This window comes from Apteryx mantelli, chromosome 7 (assembly GCF_036417845.1).
Source record: "Apteryx mantelli isolate bAptMan1 chromosome 7, bAptMan1.hap1, whole genome shotgun sequence".
NCBI classification, from domain to species: domain Eukaryota; kingdom Metazoa; phylum Chordata; class Aves; order Apterygiformes; family Apterygidae; genus Apteryx; species Apteryx mantelli.
The window spans coordinates 36,231,611-36,257,450 of NC_089984.1; the positions used below are offsets into that span (position 1 = coordinate 36,231,611).

Genomic DNA, 25,840 nt, shown 5'->3' on the forward strand with positions numbered 1-25,840 from the left:
TTTGACTTGTGATATTTATTAGTTTTATTCACTAAGAAAGTGAAAGAAAAAGTTGTTTTCATAAAGCACTAAGGAAATGCTAGTTAAGATAGGTACTGGTGATATTATTGTTTTGTTAGAAATCTCCTGGTGCTGAAAAGATTGCTTTTCTCCTCCTGTTGTGGTCTCTAAAAGAAGTAATACGCCTCTTCTATACCACTGTTTCCATTTTCTGTTTTTCTCTTTTGGTCAATTGTATACCTTTACATATAGATGAAGATTTAGCCGCAATATTTGTATTTCTGGTTTAAAAGTTAAAACACTTTGTTTCAATTTGTTGCCAGTTATTAATTTCAAATTGCCTCAATGGTTATCAAGAGTGTTAAAAGAGGTTTTTACATAAAAGATTAAAATTATGCACAGACAGAACTAAGAAATGTATTTTGTACTAAGACATGGGAGTGAGAAATGCATTACTTTTCATTTCTTTTTAATCAAAGTGCTGATAATTACATAGACTAAGCACATCAATTATGCAGTGCTAAATCATGCATAGAGTCCTCAGTTTGGGGAGTCTTCCAGTTACAGCAAACTTGCAGACACCTATAAAGACATGTAGATTTTCTTATTTGTGTCTTCTTTACACCTTAACTGTATATCTGCAACTGTTACAGAAGAGCCCATGTTCTCATGCTTCATCCATCCTAATATTACACAAGTAGTGCTTGAAAAGCTTTCTGCAACACTGTAACTTCTGCATTAATGATGGGCTAACTGAAATGATAAAGGTAATTATATACTCTTTTTATTCAGTGATGAAGGTAAAAGACACTGCGTACAACATTTTAAAGAGCTGCTTAGAAAATAGATATTTAAGTTGTAATTAAACTCACTGAATTAACATAAAGAAAAAGGTATAGTGGAAATAAAGACCATGGTGTTTCAGAAATGGGATTAAAATTCATATTCTGTAGCTGATTTGTAAAATTTGATACTATTATCTGTAGTTATTCTTCCTTGCTGCAGATTTATCTTTTTAAGAGGAATATTTAGTTAATGCCTTTTTAAAAATCTGTAGATAGACTACCTGAGATAATGAATTCTACAGACTGACTATATATGAGAATGTATGCATATATAAACGTATTTTTTTCTTTGCCTTTTCATTCTTAGTGCAGATTGTGTGAATGGCAAAGTAAACAAAATATCAAAAGGCAGTAAGTTAAAATAAACAGTATTAATGCAAGTATAATATTTTACCTTTTATAATATAACCTAACAAAATTTGACACCAAGAAATAAGTTCTTGATACTGTTTTGGGGAAGATTAACTGATATGGCAACAACAAATAGCATAGACTCTATCATATCTAGATTCACCAGCTGAAAGATAATGATGTCTTAATATTAGAAATGCTCCCTTATTCTTTTCTTCTTTTGTACTGAAGAATCACCTTTAGAAAGTGTAAAATATAAATTAAGCTGCAGAGTCTTTGCATGTTGTTGGGCTTCTTTTTTTAAATAGCCCATGTTTTGAGCTGCATATTTATTTTGTGGACGTATTCAAAAGTAAATGGTATTTTTTATCTAGCTTACTAGATAATGTGGTTTGGGGAGCTTGATCACAAAGGCATACATCCATCCAGGAGCCTTGATGATATCCTAAATTTCAACAGTGAAGCCTGAGTGGTTTATTGGATTATCACTTCAGAAGGATTGATTTACAGCTTTACTTCTCCATCTCCATCTATTATTTTTATATTACAAGGAAATGAATTTTTCAGCAATTTAAAAGAAGTACAAAGTACCAGAAGTCTAAGTAAATACTTCAGCTAGAAAAGCTTTGTTTTAATAGTGGTAGGCATCTGATTTGGTGTCAAAGCAAACTTACAGTCAGATCTGAAAATTTGAGCTGCCACAACACTTTTCCTTCATTCACTGTTACAGAACAGTGGTGCATGGAAATGGAAACAAGTACTAAATGCTGAGCCGATGTAACTTGTGATAGCTGCATTTGATTTGAGGATGGTGGCTGCTCACCTCAGCTGAGCATTTTCTTCTTTTGTTTGTTCTTAATCATTCCTAAATTATTCTTAGAAAGGATTTGCTGCTTTTGGAAAAAAAAAAAATCCAGAATATGCTCATCTTTCCCTCTTTCTAAAGAGAATTTTAAAATAGTATTTTACTTAAGAATTTTGTTTGAGCCTTTATGCTGGATTGGAACATAAGAAAATTACTAAATCTTTAAACTGAGTGGAGTGGGAGTTTTACAGAGAATGTGCACGTGAGAATAGAACTTCATTGCCATAGTATCTTTACTCTCCCATACTTTCTGGATGAGCTAATAGATGATAAATGGAGGTGAGAAACAGTAATTTCCTGTAAGACATAGTGAGGCTTTGCATTTTTTTTTCTTGTTCAATATTTCTTAAAATAAGAAGATACTGTTAAAATTAAATAATTTCAAGGAGTATTTAAAAGAAATGCTCATTTTTGAAAAACCTAATTGTCTTCAAATGGTAAGCTTTAAATAAGCTAAAGTTTTAATATGAGGAGCTTTGTAGGGAAGACTATTGACTAAAAGGTAATCTTTTCAGAGTGACTAGGTACAATTGACCCTGCCTTGAAGCAGGAGGATGGACTGGATATTTACAATATACTTGCATCCCTTCTTTCTATGAATTATGATGTCTTAAGGATTTCTCTGGGAATTCTGAGTTAAAGAGGTAGGCCAAAGGGAAAGTAGTGGGATTGCTATGCCAGCATATGAAATGTGTCCGAAGCGGCACAGTGTCCCAGAAGAAAAGCTGTACCACTCACGGAAAAGAAACAAGAATTAAAGGGTAAAGGAACAGTCAGCTACGCTAAAAGAGATTTAATAAATCAGATTTTATAAAGAAGGTTTTTGGCCTGGGAGTGAGTTCTTACAAGATTCAGAAGGAGATAAGGGCAACAATTACGTTTGAACAGCTGCTTCAAAATGACTTTCTAATCTTGTTCTCTTTTAGGTCATTTTATTCATTCTTATGTATATTCTTGGTTTAATCATAGATTTGGTCCCTGGTTCATATAAGTATATAAGTGCACGATAAAGCCCTGATACTTAACTTTAAGCATTTTAATGAACAGGGATGTTTCCCTGATTTGGTGCTCAGTGGGTACCATATGGGTTACTTTTACTTTTTCCAGTTCTTGGGAGGCTAGTATTAAATTGTCATGTACAGAATAGCAGCAACAGCTTCACAGAACTATTTCACAGAATTCTGCCCATCTTGATACTGTTTCTCTTCCTTCATTCCTTTTCTTTCTCTTTATTATTAGTTGTTGTTTTCTGAAGTTAGTGTTCTGAGGTGAGATAAAGTTGAAGGTGACAAATGATGGTTTTAAAAAAAAAAACCTATCCTTCATGTTGAACAGAAAGATTGTGTCCTCTATAAATAAAAGAAAAGGTTACAGCACTTCTAAACAGCTGAACAGCTTCATTGCTGTTCAGTGCTATCCACAAAAAGTAAAATACCTTTAAGATACAGAAGTGGTCATTCGGTAAATCCATTCTTTGGGGAAGATAATCATTGTTTTTCCTTTTTCTTTTTTACAAAAATAAAAAAGATAATACATTTATTGTTGAATTGAGCTTAAGGATTTTTCACCTTTTTCTATTTTATTTAAACTACCATGACATCTGTAAAACCAAACGCATTTCCTAACCCTGATTTAGGACAGAACAAAGATAAAACTTCATTATAGTTTTTCTTAATGCTCTTGTCTTTTCATTATTGACCTTCATGAAACCTTTGCTATACCATTATTTTGTTTCTTACTACATGATTTAATAAATGGTTTAACATTTACCATTTGGAAGATTTGATTAGAGCTTTCTCTGTGCTCAGTTTTGTAGAACTATATCTGCCTATTTTTCCTTATCTACTCAATGCCTGTAAATATTTCCATGCAGTTAAAGTTATATTAACACTGCAGGTTGTTTTGAGACTTCCTTAGCTATTGTGAAACAGGATGCTGATTCTTTTGACTGAAATATTTGATTCCACGCATAGTCTATATCTGTTCTCAGGTTTTACCTTTGACACTTGCTTAAATTCTGCAACCTAGGGATATCTCGTCTGTTGTTTTTATTACATGTGTAGCATATGAAATTCTCTGCTACGCGCAGGTCATTTAAATACTAACAGTGAACTCTGATCCTTAAAATAAATTGTGGTGGAAGCTTAACAAACGATGGTTCTTTTATTGGAAAAAAAGGTTGAAAGAAATAGTAGCTCAATGTAGCTTTGCTAGAAAACTGATAGAGGTTCAAATTATATTATTCCAATTAAAGACAGGGCTGGAAACACAAAAGCATTGAACAGTACAACTTAAATATCACTGTGATATATCCACTATCAAGGAAGATAATGTATCAGTCTATACCACTGGATATATTCAGCTTTATCTGTTTATAAATAATATCTATTATCCAATTTTCTGCCTGCCCATAATATGGTAGACTGTTTATGCATTCTGTTAATACCCTGTAATAGAAACTACCAGGTAACATTTAGTGTGAATCTCTTTTTTTGGAAATTCCAGTCATAGCCAGAGGCCATGAATATTCCTTAATGGAACAAAAAGCTACAATTCATTGCATATTTAACTTCCAGAATACAAGTCTGATTAAATAAATTTCTTTGTTACAGCTATAAGTCATATGGTGTACTTTTCATGGAGGATAGCTCATATGTATCAACTAGAGTAGACCAAAACTTGTTGGTAGGAAATCTTGATTTTTCAAAGCTTCCTGCGATACAGAAACAATATATTTTCTGAAGAAAAAAAGAAAGATTTGAAACATGCACTTTTTTTCTAAAACAAAATATTTCACTACATTTTTGTATATTTCATTATTATGTATAGTAAACACAAATTTGAGATTTTGTCTTCTGCTTGTGTGCTTATTTTTCTTGATAGTGAATTCTTCATCAGGAGAGAATTTCAATAAATAAATCTAAGGCTGCTTAAAAATATTCTACCACTTCCAAAATGACTGAGATGCTTGACTTCTAAGCCACTTTCAAAGTAGAACTTTGGAATTGCAGAGGGTTATTGTTGAAAGCTTCACGATGTCGTTTAAATGGAAGAAAATAGGAAAAGAAAGGTTTTTAATTGAAACAGAATAAAACTGTCTGAAAACATTAACTATCTCTGAAATTTTCAGTTTTAATGAACTGTATAGTGTGTTCCTTAATTTATTAAATATAACAGTAAGTATATGTTATTCTAAAATAATTCAATATCCACTCTAGGTGGAATCCTGTGGGATTCTTCCAAGAAAGTCCCTGAAGAGGCCAAAGTTTGCTCTCCTGAAGTCCAGGGTTGTGATCATACTTTTTGCCCTGCTTCCGCCTTGCAGGATCCTGAACTCCACCATCTGCCCCCAGCCTTCACATCTCCAAACAGTCCTTCTTTGTTTGTTAGTACAAGGTCCAGCAGTGCACCTCTTCTCATTGGTCCCTCCATCACCTGTGTCAGGAATTTATCATCAGTGCTCTTCAGGAACCTCCTGGATTACTTGTGCCTCGCTGTGCTGTTCCTCCAGCAGATATCAGGATGGTTAAAGTCCCCCACGAGAACCAGGGCCTGTGATCATGAGGTTACTTCCAGCTGTCTGTAGAAAGCCTCTTCGACTTCCTCTTCCTCATCAGGTGGCCTGTAGCAAACACCTGCAACAGTGTCACCCATGTTAGTCTTCCCTTTAATCCTTACCCATAAGCTCTCAACCTGCTCATCATCCACCCCTAGGCAGAACTCGATACATTCCAGTTGCTCTCTCACATAAAGAGCAACTCCCCCACCTCGCCCTCCTGGCCTGTCCTTCCTAAAGAGCCTGTAGCCATCCATGGCAGCATTCCAGTCAGGTGAGCGATCCCACCATGTCTCTGTAATTGCAATGAGATCATGGCCCTGCGACCACACACAGGACTCCAGTTCCTCCTGTTTATTCCCCATGCTGCGTGCATTTGTGTACAGGCACTTCAGAGAGGTACTCGAGCATGCTGATTTCCCAGGAGGGGTGCAAGGGGATTCCCCATAGTCTTGTCTAGCAAGTACTTCCTTAGCTGCATGCAATTGCTGGAGGTAATCCCACTTGAGCCCCATTTTGCTGCCTGCATGGTCTCGATAACTCTCCCCTTCCTCCATCTTTCCTAGTTTAAAGCCCTTCTTACCAGGTTGGCCAGCCTGTTGGCAAAGACATGCGTGCCCTGTTTAGTGAGGTGGATCCCATCTCTCCCAATCAGTTGATCTTCAGACAGGCTCCCATGGTCGTAGAAACCAAAACCCTATTGCCAACACCAGCGGCGCAGCCAGTTATTTACTTAGATTTACTTGTCTGCTCCTCCTCCCATCCTTCACCCTCACTGACAGGATTGAGGAGAAAACAACCTGGGCCCCCAGACCCCAGACCATTGTCCCCAGAGCTCTGAAATCCTGTTTGATACTTCCCAATTTGCCCTTGGCAGTATCGTTGGTGCCAACGTGGAAGAGCAGCATGGGGTGATAGTCAGACAGGTGGACAAGCCTCAGTAGTCTTTCCTTGACATCTCACATTCAAGCCCCTGGCAGGCAACAAATCTCTCTAGACAAGAGGTCAGGTCAGCAGATAACTGCCTCTGTCCTCTGCAGCAGGGAGTCACCCACTACAATCACTCTCTGCTACTTCTAGGTGTTCATGCATGGCACAGGGTCCATCAGCGCAGTTGATTCACTTGAAGCCGTGCCCAGCTCTTCCTCAGTTTGGAGGGCACTGAGCATGTTCATCAGCTGTAGGGTTTCAGGAGGAGCAGGAGCCTTACTCTTCGTACGAGAAGTGGCCAATTTTCAGCCTTCATCTTCTACAGAGTTATGACTAACTGTTCGACATGGCACAGGGCTCACATGCATCTCCACTGCTATGGAGGGTTGAGACTCTTGAAACTGTAGGGTCTCTGAGAATATCCTATCTATCGCTCATCTTCTTGGATACTATGCAGCCTGCTTACCTCCTCCCGTAGCTCCTTTATCTGGCAACACAACTCATCAACAGCAGCGCATCTGCTGCAGAAAAGATGACTGTCAGCCCCAGCCTCGTGGAGAGACCCCAGGCACCCTCCGCAGCCTGAGACCTGCAGAGCTGCATGCGCTGTCAGAAGGTCTGTCTGGGTGGAAGCCTCCGACATGGCAGATGCAGCAACTCCAACGGCTGCTGGAGAATGCGCTCTGTGGTGTGTCATAACCATACTGAGGAAGTGTACAACACTGTGACTGGAGAGGAGGGCCCCTTCTTTGCACCCTGCTGCACAGACTGCTGCCTCCGTTAGCTGCGCTCTGGGCTTGGCTCTTGTACAGCCTCTCCCTAGCACTGAGTGCCAGGGTGCTTGACCCACCCTAATCCAGGGTCAGCTGGAACAAAGGCCCCAACTCCCTCTGATCAGGGGCAGCCAACAGAGCTCCTTAGCAGCAGCTACACCCAGCTAGAGCTTCCCAGGGGAAGTTAAGGCCTCCTGTAGCTCTCCTTACCTGTCTGCAGCAAGCACCCTCTCGTTCCTCAGAGGGTCCCTAGAAAGCCCCCCACAACTTCCAACAAGGTTCTCAGAGGGTCTCAGCAGAGCCCAGACACTGCTGCACAAAGTGCTGCATCTGTTCGCTGCCTCTGTTTAGTGTAACATCTTGACTACATCAGAGTATCACAGCTCATGCCTAAGATAGAGAAGTTTACAGGGTAAACTGATTTCTTACACCGACTTTGAACACCTCACATCTTGCCAGGAATCTGTAAATCAAACGTAGAAACTGAGAAACAAGAAACATATAATGGTCTTAGTTATATTCCCTTTAAAATTAAAAATCAAAAAGAATAAAAAGGAAAGGGAGAGAAGGAGAGAAAAAACAGAAAAGGTAAAAGATTGCAGTACAGAAGATGCCATTTTTTTTTAAACCTGTCCAATTATGGTCCCTGGAGAACTTTAAAATTAAAGCTTCAATATTAGTGCTTTGTATTTGATCCAAAGGTGAAATGTTTGTTATAATGCATTAGAATGCTCTGCAAACATTAAATATCATCAAGTGAATTCTTTGGAATTTTTCCATGCTAATCTTGCCGAAAGAGTATTCTCCTCGTCAGAATGCATTTCTCCACTGCTTTCAGATGATTTGTCTGTCTTATTTACAGAATACGTGACATGTACTTTGTTTTTCTGACACGATAGACTTTTTCTGTCACCAGAAATGGTGTTTGAAGTGACATTATAATATGTCGCACTTCTGATTTGTGGGTAATATTACAAATTATAGCATTTACCTTTGCATAAATTAGTTTGGGAAACTGCTTACAATTAAAAACCTGATCTGAAAGCAGTAGAGAAAAAAAACCCTTAGAAACATGAGAACAGTTAAAGATAAAACTGTATTTTAAAAATGATTTTTGTAATCATTATCGTAATGCGAAGTATTTCTGACTGAAGTACTAATTTTGAGTCTGTCAAAAAAAAATCAGAAATGTATTTCACAATGTTAAAAACATTGCCCAAATTTTTGGACTGAGAGAGTTTATTATGCTTTGACTTAAACAAAATGACTTGGAACAGGTTTTCATGCCGGCATGCAGAACAAATTTAATTCAGACAGAGATGAAAGGCAGTTAATGTAATTGTAGCTTATTATCCTATGCAGGCTTGAGTTAAGAAGCAAACCAACAGACAGTCAGAAAAAGATGGATAGAAAATAGAAATGCTCAAGGCAGGTGAAATGGAGAGCTGTGAAGGGATTATGCTGTAACTATTCCCACACAATCTCTGCATTAGTAATATCCCACCTCTACTCTACGTTTGGATTACTGAACAGGATATTCCTATGCCTCTTGGACTGTCTTTATTTCCCTGTGACGTCAAAAAAGTTCTTGTCTGGTAAATTTTAGCACTCTAATCTTGATTTTTGTTTCCGTTAATCTACCACATTTGTCAGTTCCAGGGAAGCACTAAAGCATTTTGTTACAGCACTGTTTTTATTTGCTTTTTTTTTTTTCTTCCTTTGCAACCACACAGAGGCAAGTGGATGGTCACCTAGATAGATAAATAAAATCTTAGATCTTAAGCAAGTTTATGGGGATCATTGCTAGCAAGCAAATATTATTTTTACTAGAGTATTTGGTTAGAACAAAATCTGATAAGATTTTCAGCAGTGAGAATGATTGTTTTGTGTAGTAAGGCCCGTCAGAATTAGTACATTTCAGGTCATTGGGTTGTTTTTCAAAATTGCATTTTGACAATTTAACTATATTAACTATGTATTCTAATATTTGATTTTCATTTCATTTCATTTTTTAGTAGCTGGTATTTGTTCTTTTAGAATATATACCAAATTTTGCATTTAAAGCTTTTAAAAATCAAGAAGATGTGTCTCTCTCCTCAGAATACCTATGGAAAGTTACAAAGTTTTGGAATACTTTGAGAAATGTTAATGACAAAAATATTTGGGCAGGTTTGTTGCACTTGTCATAGCTCAGGAAGCAAGGAAAGTATCCTATTTGCTGTAGAATAACTGATCATACTTAGTCAATAGGTATATGCATGCGTGTGTGTGTGTGCCTACATATAAATAAATAAATATATATTTATATATATTTCCCAGGTAGTTCTAGTAATAACTAATTTAAGCATCTAGTGTTATATATATAAAATATATGTTGTTTCAGAGACACTTTTTTCGGGGTTGAGACTTTGATGTACACAAATCTGGATGATAAGATCTGTTTTTGATGAGTGTAGTCTTTAGCTTTACCAATCAATCACTCCCAGCTGCGGTGCAGGAATTTTCAGATAAATAGTACCACCAGGTCTGTAGTAATAGCTAATACATTTTTTTTTCTCATTCTGTCATTGTTTAAGGTGAGATTTTGCGCCTGTTTGTTTTGAATAATGCCTTATTCTGTGAATTGCCCTTTGGAAGTCATTGGGATCGCTTACAGGGTTAAAGGCTCTGTTCTGCCTGCTCCTGCGTGGGTGCAATTCATTGCTTTTCACAGTAGTGCTCTTGAGCCTGCCTATCCAAAACAACCTACACATAGTTTGAATGAGACTGAGAAACCAGGAATCCTGTCATAAAATACTTAACAGTATCCTGTTGTGAGGCTATGGTGTGATTTTAGTCAACTTTTCCGTCCTTTTTAAGGCCATTTATTTTAACTAGTGTTTTTAAAGGTCTGCTAACATTTAAAGGTGAGTCAGCTGTCCAAGACTAGAAGTGTTGGCACATACGGTATTGTTGTTATAGCATAAACAATAGCATTTATTTATTTTTTTGGCACTTGCTAAAGAAGTATCAGTATAGTCTCTGCTCCAGGATATTTACAAGATTATGGATTATAATGGACTAATGGAGATCAGGGATGTTCGTAGGAAAGACTGGATAAAAGCAAACGTGTATTTATCTTAATACTTTCTCCAACCACCTATACTATTTTGTGTATTCTTTTCTTAATAGATATTTCTCTATCTTTTGGATTGGTGTCTTTTTTAATAAAGTCAAATAAAAGACGGCACAGGTTAGATGGGAATGATATATTAAAAATGGTTTTAAAAGAGACAGACATGGTTACAGTAGAAAAATGGTAGGCCATAAGGCATTAATTTGATGGACTATGCCATGCATGGGGTGTGGGAGTGAAGAAAAAGAGAAAGAAAGATTAATTTTAGGCAGGAACAGAACTTGTGCGAACAACCTATTAGATAGATTTATAGATAATGGAATGGTCTGGTGGATAAAAATGTGGTTTTAAAGGCCAGAAGAACCTAAAGCAGAGAGGAGGCTGGAAACTGCCCTACCTCCATATCTGGTTTCTGATGACAACTCTCCCATAGGTCATTTAAATGTTTTTGAAGGCTCACCATCCATTGTTGTTAAAGGAGGAGGTACAGTTCTCTGACAATTTCTGTAAATGCCACAGGAAACAAATATGGTAAGTTAAGCTTATGAATGTATTTTATGAATATCTATCAGAAGCTCTTTAGTCAGCCAGGAATACTTAAAGTATAACTGAAAATATCGTTTAATAACTAGAGTTCTGGCCTCCTTATAGTAAGAGTGATAGCTTGTCAGTTGCTCTGTACAATATACTTAAACCTTTGTAACATTTAAGCTTCATGTTCATATAACAAATTGCCATTAACCCACTAACACTGTATAAGATGCTGTTACGTGTAGAGAAGTAATTTAGATAGCATCACTATTTTCTGAAACTTTCTAATACTGTCTAGCTGACAACCTAGAGAAAACCATGACATTCTGATTTATTCATACCTTTGTCTTCATTTTGAGTTTATTATTCTTGAATGTTGGATATATAAATAACATTTGGACATGATAGGCTGTGCTCTCTACTCCCAGATGGGCAACGTACTTTGATTCTGAACTGTCATTTTCATCTTAGTCAGAATTTACTGTCTCTTTGAAAATATTAATTGCCATGTTGCGATCAATTATAGAGTTAAATAACAAGAAAATGATCAAAGTTACCTTATCCAATTTGAAGTGGAAAGAGAAAAAGTAACTTTTCTGTCTTCATACTTTAGAGCATGAGAAACATTTGTATTTCATTAAAATGTTCAATGTATTTCATATGTATACGTTTCTGAGATTCCAAGATTTAAATTTGTTATCTGAAAATGCGATGAAATGAAATCTGGAAGTCTTGAAAGTACTATGAATAATACTTTTCCATCAGTAAATATTTACACCTCTCAGTGAGCTCCTTGCCTCAGCAGACCCTCCACACTAATGGACTTATTTGTCGTGATAATTTCCCTAACACTATTGTTTATATCATGGCTCTACTAAAATAAATGGATAAAAATCAAGATAGAGCAAGAGATAGGTTATAAAAACAAAAAAAATCTGACTAACGTAAGATAAAAATAATGAAAATATATCATATATATATATATAAAATGATGCGTGTTCTTAAAAAGATTCTTAGAAGTGAAATTACAAATGAAGAATGTACACATACTGGCTTGGGAAGAAAATCCATTGGAATAGATGCAATATTATTTAAAAAGAATGCTACTGTAAGAAAATCTGTTATGTTAGGCAGATCTTGAATCTGTCTGAGGTATTCTAGAGTTAGTTAAAAGTTCTTTCCTACTGAATAATTCCACACAACAGGAAAAAATTGTGCTACCACTCTTTTTACCCATTGGCTAGTGCTTGCTTCATTGCTTGCTTTAGTGCTAGAAAACATGATGCAAATTGACTTTGTAACTGTGGAACTAGGTTCCCTAGCTGCTAATTCAAAACTCTTTTTACAGCAACAATTAGACTTTAGATTATTTTATTTATTTATTTATTTACTTCTTTTTCTTTTTCAACTTGCTGGAAAAGAGAGGGATTTAAGAGGTACAGTAGAAAGATGCCAAAGTGCTTGAACAGGGACAATGTTGTTATACAAAGTTTGCAGAGGGAAAGACCCACACTGACAAAGAATTGGAGAACATCTTATACAATAATATAGTAGAGATTAAATTATTGCCACAGTAATACTTGGTGATAATTTAATGGTAATGAGTAGTATTTATTTTATTTAAAAATGTGTTGTAGGAGTTGCAGCACATATTTAGATGACATTTTAAATGCATTTATTATTTTTTACATCTTCACAATAAGTTATAAATAATTAATTGTAAATGTGTGTTCTTCTCTTGCTGTTTGTCTAAAAAGAATAGAATAGGAAACTGAATTGGTTGATATTACAAATTTTTGTTACATAGGCAATGAGCTACATGATTAATTCTTATTTTTTGAAAATGAAAATATAAAGATAAACTCATATGACAGACTATGATATTAAGGTGATATATGTGGATTTTTTTTCCTTATGTGCTCTCTTCTACTTATTAAAAGCACGAATAAATCATTCTGTTCTTTAAATAAAAGAAGAGAAAACAAAACTTTGTCTCATGAAGTATAAAATGAAGAATTTCTCACAAGAAAAATTGGGTTTTCCAAGCAGAATACTAACTAGTGATTTTTAGATCTTGTTATTAAAGAAAGAATGTACTTCATGGTATCATTTTTTAGAGGGACACTCAGGACAGATAATAAGGGTTTTTATGTAAGCCAACATGCTGTTCCTGTGTGTAGTTCCTCAAATACAAGTGAGTTTAGACCCAATACAAAGTGGTTTTGTAGAGACCTAAAATGGGACCAGAAAGCCAAGGGAAGCTGATATACTTTCAACTGTTTGTCAGTTACAAGCATATTCGGTGAGATTAGTCTTCATTACAGAGGCAGAGTGCTTTTAATAAGTAGCGTGTTACAGAATTGCATATATTTAACAGTGCATGTTTGATTGTGGACATCTGAAGATGCTGCAACTGGCAAGAGGCTGTTTTCATCTGTTGTCTGAATAATCTCTTTTCTTGTTTTTATTCTACTTACTTTCTTAGCTTTTTTCCTGTTAGTAATTCTCTAAATGTACATATATCATTGGACAAGATAAACCCTTAAAACGGAGTGAGAGTTGTTTTAGAAAAAGCATTTTAAATTTCAAATTTGTCACTGCTATCATTAGTTTACGAAGTCTTGTTCCTGATCTTTCAGAACAGACTTCTATTTTCTGTCCATACCCCTGGCTCCATTTCTGACAAATTTTCCACAGTGTATGATGCCATGATGTTTTAAATAGTGGAATACTCCATAAATATACTCAAAAACATAACGTAATTGTTACTTAATTGTAACAGAATGGTTATTTGGGGCAGCTGGTAATCAAAGCTCAAACAACTGTGTCCCTGAAGCTAAAATTAGACTTCTTTAGCCACATATTCAGGCCTGTGGCATCATAAATGAATTATGAAACATTACTATTGCTGTTCCCCAGCACTAAGAATCTGCCTGTGCTATGCCTGCACCTTTTGTAGATTGCCTGAGATACCTCATGCACTTTTAGTAATATACACTTTGGGGGTAACATAGAGCTCAGCGCAGAGTTACACAGGGGTGTTTACCCTGCTTGGATCCCTCTGCTTGGAAGTCTTGAAAGACTTGATGTTCTAAAAGTACCTATCTAGCTATTTCAAAATTAGTTGAGGTATATGCCTAACTACAGGCAATAGCTGTAACTGACTGCAGCTTATAACATTTTGGAAGTAAAGCCACAGAAACTAGAAATTTTCAGCTCATGAGTAGCAACTCTTGAATAAAAGCACTGAATTCAGTAGACACGATTCTTGGATTATTATCTAGTCGAGAACAGTGAGTCACTGATATCTGCAATCCTAATACACACTTGTACATAGATGCAAGCGAACAAAACTCCCGGTCCTGAAGCTTGGTTTCAATAGCTTTTGTGTGGAACCACCAAGGAACAGCCACCTCTTCTAACCATGAAATTACCTATGTCAAAAACAATTAAGAAGGAACGGACTTGATCAATAGCCATAACTGTGAGTGACCTCGCAATGGGCAGAGTTGTGCTACAGCCAAAAAGCTGCCTGTCTCATCTATTGGAAGTTTGAATATATTTAAACAAATCAGAAGGAGCATCATTCTTGTGCTGAAGTGCTGTGATTCCAATATGATAACCTTGCGCAGGTGATATATTTAATGAAAAATAGGTACCATAGATCAAATTAATGAGGCTTAATCATTTAATTTTCTGTGCAGTACTTTGTGGATTTCAGAGAGTAGGTTTGTTTAATTGCTTACTATTACTGTATTTTTCTCCTACTACTATAACCTTTATTTTGCTGTAATGAAATACATGGACTAACAATCGACACATAAAAATATATCCCTCTTATAGCTAAGAGCCTGCTTCTTGACTGTATTGTCATTGCAGTGTATTGTCCCAATGTTTTCCATTAATAATGAATAGTTCTCTCAATTTCTTGAGCTGTAATTAAACATAGTTTTTTCTAATGCACAATTTGGACACTTATACTTCTCTGAGTGCCAAGCTCCTTCCAGTCACGAGCTACCTTTCTGCTGTAGATATGAAGAATGATCTGCCTACCTCTTAAGATAATGATAACCTAAAAGGGTAAAAGGTTCTAGGATTTATGTTTCCAGTTAGGACTTTTTAATAATGTGTGGAAATGATTTATTTGTTTCTTCTTGTAAGTGCATATAATGATGCCTTGAGACAGTGTTTTTTCAGTAGATTAATTTGTCTCCTCTTCCTTTAATTCACAAAAAGAAAAGAAGGGCCTAGGTCAGCAATACTTTTTCTTATTTAGGCTGATCTCACCAACAGAAAAAACAAAACATCCTAGCTTCATAAGCAGACTTTCTATTTCCAGATTTTTCTCATTCTATTCAATTCTGTCTTCCCAGAAAGATGAAGAACAAATAATATTACAAGGTTTTTAAATACTCTTTGAAGTAATAATATTTCAAACAGTATGTTGTGCTACAGGAGAAAAAAATATGGATAAACTTAGTATCACCTGATTTCATAATTAAGAGAAATTGATTAAGAGATAAAGCATGATTTTCTAATAAGCTCCAGATCATCACTTCATCTCTTCTGCAATCCAGGAATTAAGTGAACTATATCTATCATATGGAACCACCTGGGTAAAGAATAACTTAGTTAAACTTCATGAATTAGAGACCAAACTGATTTCACATGCCAGTGATTTGTTACCACTCACTCTCATCCAGAAAATCTCATGTCCTTGGCCTAACTCTATTTCTCTGGCACTTTTCTTTCTCCATGACCAACCACATGTTTGGCAGTGGCAGACACAAATATTTATATATGTAATGGGTGAACCTGGAAAAGCAGACTTACCTCCTATCAGAAACTTTGTTCTTTCAAAGTGGTGGAAAGGAATATGTACATTTCTTCTCTCACATTTTGAAAGAGTTAGGAGAAAATGCTTATCCTAAAGATAATGTTTAACAACTGAAATCTAACCCAGTACCTACAAGGACAGGTGAACCAGATTGAGACACATTCTTTGCCTGAATAAAATATACTGAAATATACAAAGATTAAACTTTTCACCAAGAATAAGCTACTATGATGACCTGGCAGTATCTAGAGTCATGAACTGTCTATCTGTCCTTCCTTCCTGCCAAAAAGCACTGCTTTCTGCCTGCCACAGAAAGTCTCTTTTTTGGCAGTCCCTTCCCTCAAATTGTCTCTGGTGGCCAGGGAGAAACACAGCCCAACTCCTCTGATATTCACTCATGTCCCAGGTTTCAAGCATCTTGAGAATTTGCCTGCACATCACTTTACAAGGAAGTGTTGTCCCTAAAATTAAAAGATGTATGCTAGATGTAAGAGTTAGCTAGAGCTTGCTAGATTCACTTAAACCCATTCCTTAAACTAGACATGCTTGAAAGACAAAAACAGCAAAGTAAAAAGCTATTACTGATCAGAAGCAGGAATCAAGCATGGAAGACGAACAAGAGCAAGACCACTGACTAGTCAGGAGGCAAAATGAAGAATAAAGGCTAAAACAGAGTAGAAGACTTGAACAGATGAGCAATAGTCCTGTTACAAGAGTGGAGTATGAAGAAACACAATTGAACTGCAAAAAAAACCCTATAGGATACTCTTACTCATCTAAAATCTGGGGCAAGCTACCATTCATGGCCCTGGAACTGCCTGTCAGGTTGATAAACCTTTATTTATCAGGACCCTGGTTTTAGCTGCAATGCTGAGAACCCAGGCAAAATCAGTCAGAGGTCTGACTATGACCAGCTGCAAATCAGAAGAGGAGCAGTTCTTCCCAATTCTGTAGAAATGGTCTATGTTAGTTTACATCTAACACAAATTTCAGAGTCTGAGGAACAAAATATGAAGTACAGGTCATAAATCTCTATTCATATTGGTGATGAGAATACCTAGGCCGAAACAAGATAGAACTGCCTCAGCAGGCAATCAGTTGAATAAAAGACTATCTTTGAGGGTGGTGTGATTTACATTTTTTTTTGTCTTCCCTTCCCTTTGGCATTAGAAACAAACACAGCTAGAGGAAAGACCAGCCATACTTAGGTTACTCTTTCCCCGATTCCTTTTTTGTTTCATTTTCTGTTTAAAGGAAGGGTATGCCAAGTAGTGTGACAGCAGAACTGCAGACAGTCTTGCCTTCATGATCCAAGTTCAGATGATCTGTATAAGAAAATTTCCACCTGATCAAATCTCACATCTAGAAGACTGTAGTTCTAGGTTGCTGTTTTGTTCTGACAATTTATTTAGGTGTGAAGCTGGACGGAGCTTGCTTAATGCTAGTAAACACAATAAGATTTGACTTAGATATATTCTTCTACTTGCCGTTTCTGAAGCTGTTTTGTGGTTGATATAGTACGTAAGGTCATACACATTATGAAGCTTCAGCAAAGAGTGATTTTTAAGTGCACATATTCTTAATAAACAGACCTTTCATTAGTTAAAGTTCTGTGAATCTTAATGTATACATGTACTCTTGGATACATTTATGGTATTTGAAAGAAAGCCAGAAATTACCACTAAATTGCTCATAAACATAGAAGATTTTGCAAATTAATTATTTATTCCTTTAGCCAGAACCTTTATTTTGAACTCCCAAGCGATACTAAAAACAATATGAAACTGGTTTAGTTTAGTAATTAAAAAAAAATGTATAAAAATATAGAGCAGAGCAAACAAGTCCCTTAAAAGAAACTCTAATTCATAGGAAGAATCATCCGCAAGTTTTTTTAGTGCCACTGTTCATTATTTCCTTTATGATATTGTAACAAATACCTAAGGAGTTTCTCTGCCTATTTTTAATAAAATGATCATGGTAGCAACCTAACATTAGGCTGGAAACTATTGAAGAGAACAACAGAAAAACAAAATTGAATAAATTAACTTTTTTTTGACAGATGTTGATCCAGTGTAAACGCGGTGTTCTACAGTCTGCCACTTATTAGGTGATTTGACATTGAAACTATGAAGTTTTTCCATATCACTAATAAATAAAATAAATAATAAAAGATCTCCTTGCAATTCATGTTTCTTAAAGAGCACAAAGTAATGAAAAGGTGGTACAAGCTATTATTAACTGAAAAAATTCATAGCCAATGATAAGCTTTCTCTTTGTTTTATGAACTGTTCTGTGTATTTAATAGAAACTTATAATTTTGTTGGCGACTTCTGGAATAGCCCAGAAAACCAAAAGCAGGATAATCATTTTCTATTAAGGTATATGAGGTTTTTAGACAAATGTTATATAACTTAATTTGTTTGATGATTATGAAATTCTGTAGCTTATTCCACATTTCTGAAAGCAACTATATATTTTATAAATAAGTTATATTTATCAACTTCTCAACATGTCAGCTACAGCAGACTGGATGCAGGATACAGGACATTATATATTCGGTCTAAGGTCACCTAGTGCCCTGTGCCTGGTCAATGGAGAGAAGCAACTGCTTCTGAAGTTCAGAGAGGTGAAGTAGCTGAGACACTGCTATGCTCGTACTGCTACACGTATGGCTAATTTCTGACCCTAGAGACAGTTGTCATGGCCTGGCTTGCAGCTATATAGATTAGGATGAGGCCCCTTCAGAGCAGAGTGCACAGCAATTGGCTGTGGATCACCTCTAGGGCCTCTGTGGTGCCCTGAAGACATAATTATCATTTAATGCGTGGGGCTGTGGTTGGTCTTTTTGCTTGTTTGTTTTGGTGTGTGATGGGTTTTTTTGTTTTGTTTGTTTTATTTTGTTTTTGTTTTGCATTTAAAGAGTTGGAAACAATATGAATGACATATTGCAGCCCACCAGAGTGGTGTTTGTGTGGCATGAAACTGAGGGCAGATGTTCCATGCCTGAACGAGTGGCATGAGGACATGTGGAAGGTGTTTGAGGATGCAAAGCCTGCTCTGGTAGTGTTTCAGGACTGTGTATGTTAGAGGGAGACATATTTGGGAACAGTTCCTGCAGTGAATAATCTCCCTGATCCTTGCTCTGCTGTCATCTTGGAGAGAGCCAAGGAGTGATCAAAACCAGCCAGGAAGTAACCTATCACTGAGGCAGCATGGCTAATCAGAGCTCTAGTGCTTGACCTCACTGCCTGGATGCCTTTTATTTAGTAGTGTAGACATATCTCCGGAGGTAAGTCCCTACTACAGGCACTCACTTCAAGCACATGGCTGAAGTGCCTTATTCCACAGTCTCATCACTCTGGGTTTCTTTTATAAACAGAAAGTAGTACATCCTAGTGAAGAACTATATCAAATACCTTTTAATTTCCTGTATTTATGCTGCTAGTAATAAAACTCAAGCTATTTGGAATAAATATTCTAGCTGCATTTGTATTAAAATTATAATGTGTTGAGATAGTTTTCTTCTTTTTTTCCCCTGCAGCTGTGACTCTGAAAATAGGTATCTTGGAAATCCACTTAGGGGAACATGTTACTGTGAGTACTTATGTTTTTCATGTTCACTGTTTAAATGCTATTTACACATCATGTTATAATTTCATTTCCACTGTAAAACAAACTAAATATTCTGACGAATTTCTGAAGTTGGGGCAACTTTGAAAAATTAAATTGAAAAATAAAGTGCCCCCCTGGGCTTCTCTTGGTGTCACTTTGTCCACAAGAAAGCACTAAAACTTACTGAAAGTTAATTCCTTATGCATATGCTAGAGTGAACGATCAAACCATTGCATTGTTCTCTGTATCTCAACGTATGTGAACAAAGGGAATATGTAATTGTGTCGTTGTTTAAAAGACAGAATTTATAATAGAGAAATAGAAATAGGCTAAATGACAATATTTCCTAGTGACATTCTGGATGATTTAGCCGGTCAGTATGTGTCCCAGGGACATGGTCCACAACTGAACTCCAGTGTGTTATAAAATGATAAAGGACATATGTTGTCCCCATGTTCTTGCTGATGTAAAAGATGCCTTAGGCAAACTAATTTTACAGCGTTACATTGGTCATAGTGAAAGACATGAAGGGATGGGAAGGAATGCTTATTACCAATGTGCAGAAATCCCTTAGTGAGCTCTTTATTTGCTGTCCTAATATCGATGTTAAATAGTAATTTTAATCATCATTAAAAAATGTGTGTGATGTTGGAGGACACTGTCTTTCCTCTTATAAATTTTGCACATACCTTCTCAATGTCAGACAATTGGATCCAGTTGTCTATTATTTCCTAATGCCATCCCCTAGCTTGACCTTAAATTATATAAAGATGTATCTCTTAATAAATTTTGGCCTTATATTTTACCATTTCATTTAGAGTGTATACAAAAGTTTTGTTTTATAGTCTCTTGATGGCATCATTTACCTAATAAATTTTTTTCTTTACAATACAATACAATTTTCTTTAAAATATTGCATTTTTAACTTAAATGGTTTGCATCTGCAAGGTATGTTTTACAAAGTAAAATAGGCATAGTCTGTGTTACTGATAATGATATATCAGTAGGTCTGAAACATTTATTCCTTTTGCCAGTTATTAAAAAAAATGCATTTTTTCCACAGACAAGTTCAAGTGTAATACTTCAAGGTAGAAGTTCATTTTAAAATATTGTATTTCCAAGATATTGTTGATATAGTTGACTGTTTTCTTAAAATAGACCTAACTGAAAATACTCCTTTTTCCTGTGTTCTATTTTATACTTACATAGGTAAGAAATTTGAGCATCTCTATGACAAACATTTTTAATACATTATTTAACAGGTAATCTACACTGCCAATAACCAATTGTCATTGAAATCTTAGGTCAGTCAGTTATCCACAAATTAACAGGAATAATTTCCCATTATGATGCATTGGCCATTAAATGTAAGAAATAAAGCATTCCCTTATTTGAAATTAGTGCAGGCTCCTGATTACCTCCAGATAAGATAACTCTGAAAATTTTTTCATATACAAAGCTTTTTATGACTGAAATTATTAAAAGAAGATTTATCATTCCAAAACAAGATCTTTAAAAAATTTTGAAATCTGAAAGAAGACAAATAACAGTATTGAGTTAAAGGTTAAAGGCTATCTTGAATATAGTGCAGTTTGACTCCAACATGATTTATACACCCAACCTGCAACATGATAGCAAAAAATAAGGTATTTCTTGGAGGTGCCTGAGGTCTACAAATCTCATTTCTGCCATTTCTTTTCCATCTCTTAGATTTAATAACATTTATTTTTAAAGGAGAAAACAGATATTAATGGACATATTCAAAATGTTCTATCTAGTCTTTTCTTTAAAATGTCTCATGAAATAAAATATCTATGAAAATATTCTCATGTACTCATTATCTAGCTTTGAATCTATATAATTTCTAAAATGAATATATACAAATATCCAATCCTCTAAATACTGGAATTTCTGTTTTGAAATAAGAAAAATTTACTATAGAAATACATAACACATGGAACTGAATTTACTGATCAACAGTATAAAATAAGTAAGTTTAAATGTAAGTTTAAAATATAACTTTATCATGAGCTATAATTTTATAAGAAAACTTAAGACATGCAAGAGACATGCATGTGGACAGTGTTTTCTTATGTTCATTTCACTACTGTGGGAGATAGTAATTAATCTAAATACAGATACTATGACAAAAGGATAAACACAGATAGCGATGTCGTCAAATCCTAGAGGTAACAGAATGAGAGTATGAGAATGAGAACAAACCTCACACACAGATCTAAAAATTAGGAAAATACTGAATATATAAGAACATATTAGCAACTGTATGATGGTCTGTCTATTCTTCTATGTTGTTGTCAGTAGTGGCTGAAAATGAAAGCCTGGGGAAGAGTACAGTAACTGGACAAGCATGCCGTGATATTTCCCCCGAATGCTCTGTTTACATCCAACAATTTGCAGCTCAGGAACTTCATGAGAAGAAGGATTTCCTGAGCCAGAAATGTTTGATGTATGTTCAGGAATACCAAAGAAAACCTTACAAAGATTTCTTGTAAATAATAAGGAGGAGAACATAATTACAAAGGAAAGAGTTGCATGAATTTAAAAACCACATTTTTGTGTGTGTGTGTGTTGGGGGGCTTTGTAAATATTCTTGTAGGTCAGGTAAAAGCCTGCTGCTGGATTGTGGCTCTGTATTTCTAGTAGGAAAGCTATGTACCCCTAGGCTTTTCTGTTATAAGCCAATCTTTCAGTGAAAGATCGCAGGCTGATTCAATCCATATAAATGAATTTTGAGTGGAGGCCAGAGATGGTTGTACAGTTGACTTACACATGTACAAAAAGCATAAATATAACATTTTGTCATGATGCATTTGTATGTGTTGTTGTTATTGTTGTTCTTTGGTGTCTCAGCCAATGTAATGTATAGCAGTGACACCTAGATAGCAGAGTACGCATTCAGATTGCTGGATTAGTTCTTCGGACGTCAGCATTAGAAATACATTGCTTTCAGAATCAGTGCTTCTGGGTGCAAAGAAGCAGGCAGCAAAACAAGATGGTTTTGGACTGATTGGGACGAATCACTGGAATGAATACCACTTTCATGATTCTGACTTGGGTTGTATTCAGACACAATATTTTAAGTTATAAATAGATAAATAGTTAAACCAGTGTTCTAGAAAAACAGAGTTTAAATTTGCTGTTCATGACAAATTATTATGTAAAGGATGGATTAGAAGGTCTTGGGCAGCTTCAGCCCTGTTACCTACAGATTTTTTAGTGAATGGAACCTATTTATGCTTCCTTTTCCTCATCATTCTGCATCCTTTGCTGACTTTCCCAACCCCTCTCCTCCTGAGCCTCTTACTGCTGATTCCTTGTTCTTTTCTTGCCCATCTCTGATACTGCGTCCTCATTTGTCTTCCATATGTGGTGCCACTCCTTCCAAAGAGCTGTCACCCCTGAAACCCAAGCAGATAAGCTCAGCAGTATTCAGCTTACAGTTTTCTCCAAGGTGTGCTTCTGTTTCGTATTGGGGTACCACACTGTGATGGCACACCTCACCAAATGAGAGACTGTATATAGAACTGCACTGCGACAGAGACACATTTACTTCCCATTCTATACTGCTACGCTCAGAAAAGAAGATATCCTTTTTTTGCCTTTTTTTTTGTTTTAAGAAATCACTGGTTTTACCTTTTCTGTGTGTATCAATCAGATCTTGCAGCAGATGAGAACAGGTATATTATAAGATGCTTGTATGCTAGTAAAGAAACACATATATGTGTTAATACCAGTTGAAACATGTAATGCAAACTGTCAGCAACAGGAGACAATGTAATTTTTAAGCACCCTGGGTGTATGCACACATGCACGTATGTGCATATGTGGACTTAGTGCATGTCATCTTTTGATTTAAAAGGAAAAAAAAAGTCAAATAAAAAGTGTACTAACGATGGCCATAAAGCACTAGATGGCAGACTTGTTATACTTAGAAAAAGATTAAACTCAAGAACATTCCAAGGAGAGTATTTGAGAAGATAAATAACAAGTAGCACTTTTATTAAAATTGTTAACAGAGATTTTTCAGATATTTAAAAATTATGTTGAAACTTAAAGGGCAGAAACAATAAATTTTAGCAGTTGAAAAGGTGTGTGTTTTAGCTGAATTGTGAAATGTGTACCAGCAGTTAGATTCCTTGCTACTGATCAGTAGAATTCCTGTTTCCTTTGGGACAGCATTAGTTTAAACTAAAAACATACTGTAATTGTAAAACTGTTGTGCTTGACTTAAAATAATGAGTTCCACCAGTTGTATCTAACGCTGAGGCAATTTTTATTATTATTAAATACAGTAAAGATAATGACTCTCGTCTTCTTGAATATCTGGAATTGTATGAATAAATGCTATTTAAAAAGAAACCTCCTTAGTATTTAAAGAGTCTAGTAGAACAAATTATAGTTTGAATCAGACAATTCTAGGATGGTTTGAGGAAAGATTGGCCTCAGCAAACCCATGAACTTGGAACATATAAAGAGCAACAGACAAACACAGTCTTTGCCCTGAGCTAAAAACGACACAAACCAATTGTAGCCTTCCAGGGAATAAAAAAAAAAATAACCACACCCAGAATCTTAAGCACTTAGTAAAGTATTACGATCTCACCTGAGGCTCTGTGTATGCTTTTGCCATATGCTAGATTGACTTGAAGCATTTCTGGATGGGCTAAGGAAACACTATTGCTGCTGATCATTTTCAGACTTTACTGTGATTTGGAGAATCTGTCTATATATGTATTTATTTATTTTTATTATTGTGAATTTTCTCAGTCTATTATAGAAAGCACACTTTATTTTTAAAATGAGGTTTATTTCTCTCTGTGATGGCTTTTGTCATGTATCAGGGAATTTACTGACTGGCATTCTCTTACAGGTGCTGTCAGTGCAACAGATATCAGGCAAGGTCATTTCATTTTAGTGATAATTCGTTTAGATATGCTGCCACCTTTAGACAAAAGACTCTGGACAGCTAGCTTTCTAAGTCCTCAGCATAAAAGAATAATAAATTATTATTAACATTATAAAGTATACAAGTAAAGAAAAGTCTGAAATAGTAGCCTTCGTCCCCTGATAGGCTGTTCCATGGATCCCATAATTATAAAACTATAAATTATAAAAATATATATTTGAGACAGGAGTGGTATGAGACATGAATGAGGGAGACTCCATGGTTTGGAGAACTCATTCAGAAGAAACACTTTTCATTGTAGGGGACTCTAGACCATGTGCGAAGCAGTTTGTGAAATGAGAAAGAAGCTGATCCAGACATCTGCATATATGCAATATTTTATTTTATCTCTGTATTTCTTAGCTGGGAGTCATAGGGATGAGTGCTTTGATAAATGCTTGCAATGTGGTGTGTATGTGTTTGTTTCGCTAACATGTCCTCAAAGATGCAACTTGTCAGTCCTCAAACACCTGGAAGGCCTTAGAGTACCCCAGGACTAGAGTCATAAGAAGCAAATAGAATAGGAAAGGATTCATCATTGTCCCTTTACTTTATCTTCTTACAGTGAAGAGAATAGCAGTTCTTTTGCCTTTGTGATGGGTTTACAGCATTGCTTCAAGTGCAGACTTTCCAGGGAAAAGAGAATCTTCCATCAGTAGGACTTCAAGGAAAGATCTGTAGTGAAATCTTGAACTAATCGAAGTAGAAGATTCCTGACTTCATAGGTACAGGATTTATGGTTTGTAGGAGAATCTCTGTTTCTTTGACTATAATTTCTTAGACAAATAAACACGTTACTGCATGTCAGCTGGGGTATTCTTCACCACTGGCAAATATGAAACAGTTAAAGATAGTTTAGTCTCTTCCATTACTACAGGCTGAACAACTAATGCAACTGTCTAGTTAATGTGAGATACACTATTCAGATCTTTTGAGTCCTGAATTACTTAATCTTAGCACACATATTTGTAAAAATCGGAAGAGCAGTCCTTCCACAACACTAATTTCTACTTCAGAATTTCTACTGTAGACTTACTGTTGTGAAACCCTTGCAGGGTATTTCAGTGAAGGGCTCTGTATGATCATTCAAATGAATTGAGGGTCATTTCTGTTTCAGGATAACAGCAAAACCTTGGGTTATGTAAGCTTTAAGAAATCTTATATTAGGTTAAAATATGGACATTGTCAAGTTCAACTTTTCTTCTCTCTGCCTGGCTAACTCAGCTCTATTTCAGTATATTGTAAAATAGCCTGAGTCATTGTTATTAATTTATTATCACTTTTTGTTTGTTTTAAAATATGTTCCAGCAATAGAACTTACTGACAGCAAATTGTAGTTGACTAGGCACTTGACATAAAGGGTATTATTGACATAAAATGGAAGAGCAAACGGAGGTCAACAGTGCAACAATGCACATTAGCAAAGTAGATGCAATAGCACGCAAGACGTTAAGGGAAA

The 25,840-nt window shown here is 35.7% G+C and overlaps 1 protein-coding gene across 1 annotated transcript in view; it reads left to right on the forward strand.

The window, feature by feature from the left end:
• Window positions 1-25,840, forward strand: part of ATRNL1 (attractin like 1) — a 565,377-nt gene that overhangs the window by 208,048 nt on the left and 331,489 nt on the right. The window contains exon 21 of the mRNA XM_013948667.2: window positions 19,345-19,397. Within this exon, the coding sequence (XP_013804121.2) occupies window positions 19,345-19,397 (53 nt within the window). The remainder of the gene's footprint in view (window positions 1-19,344; window positions 19,398-25,840) is intronic.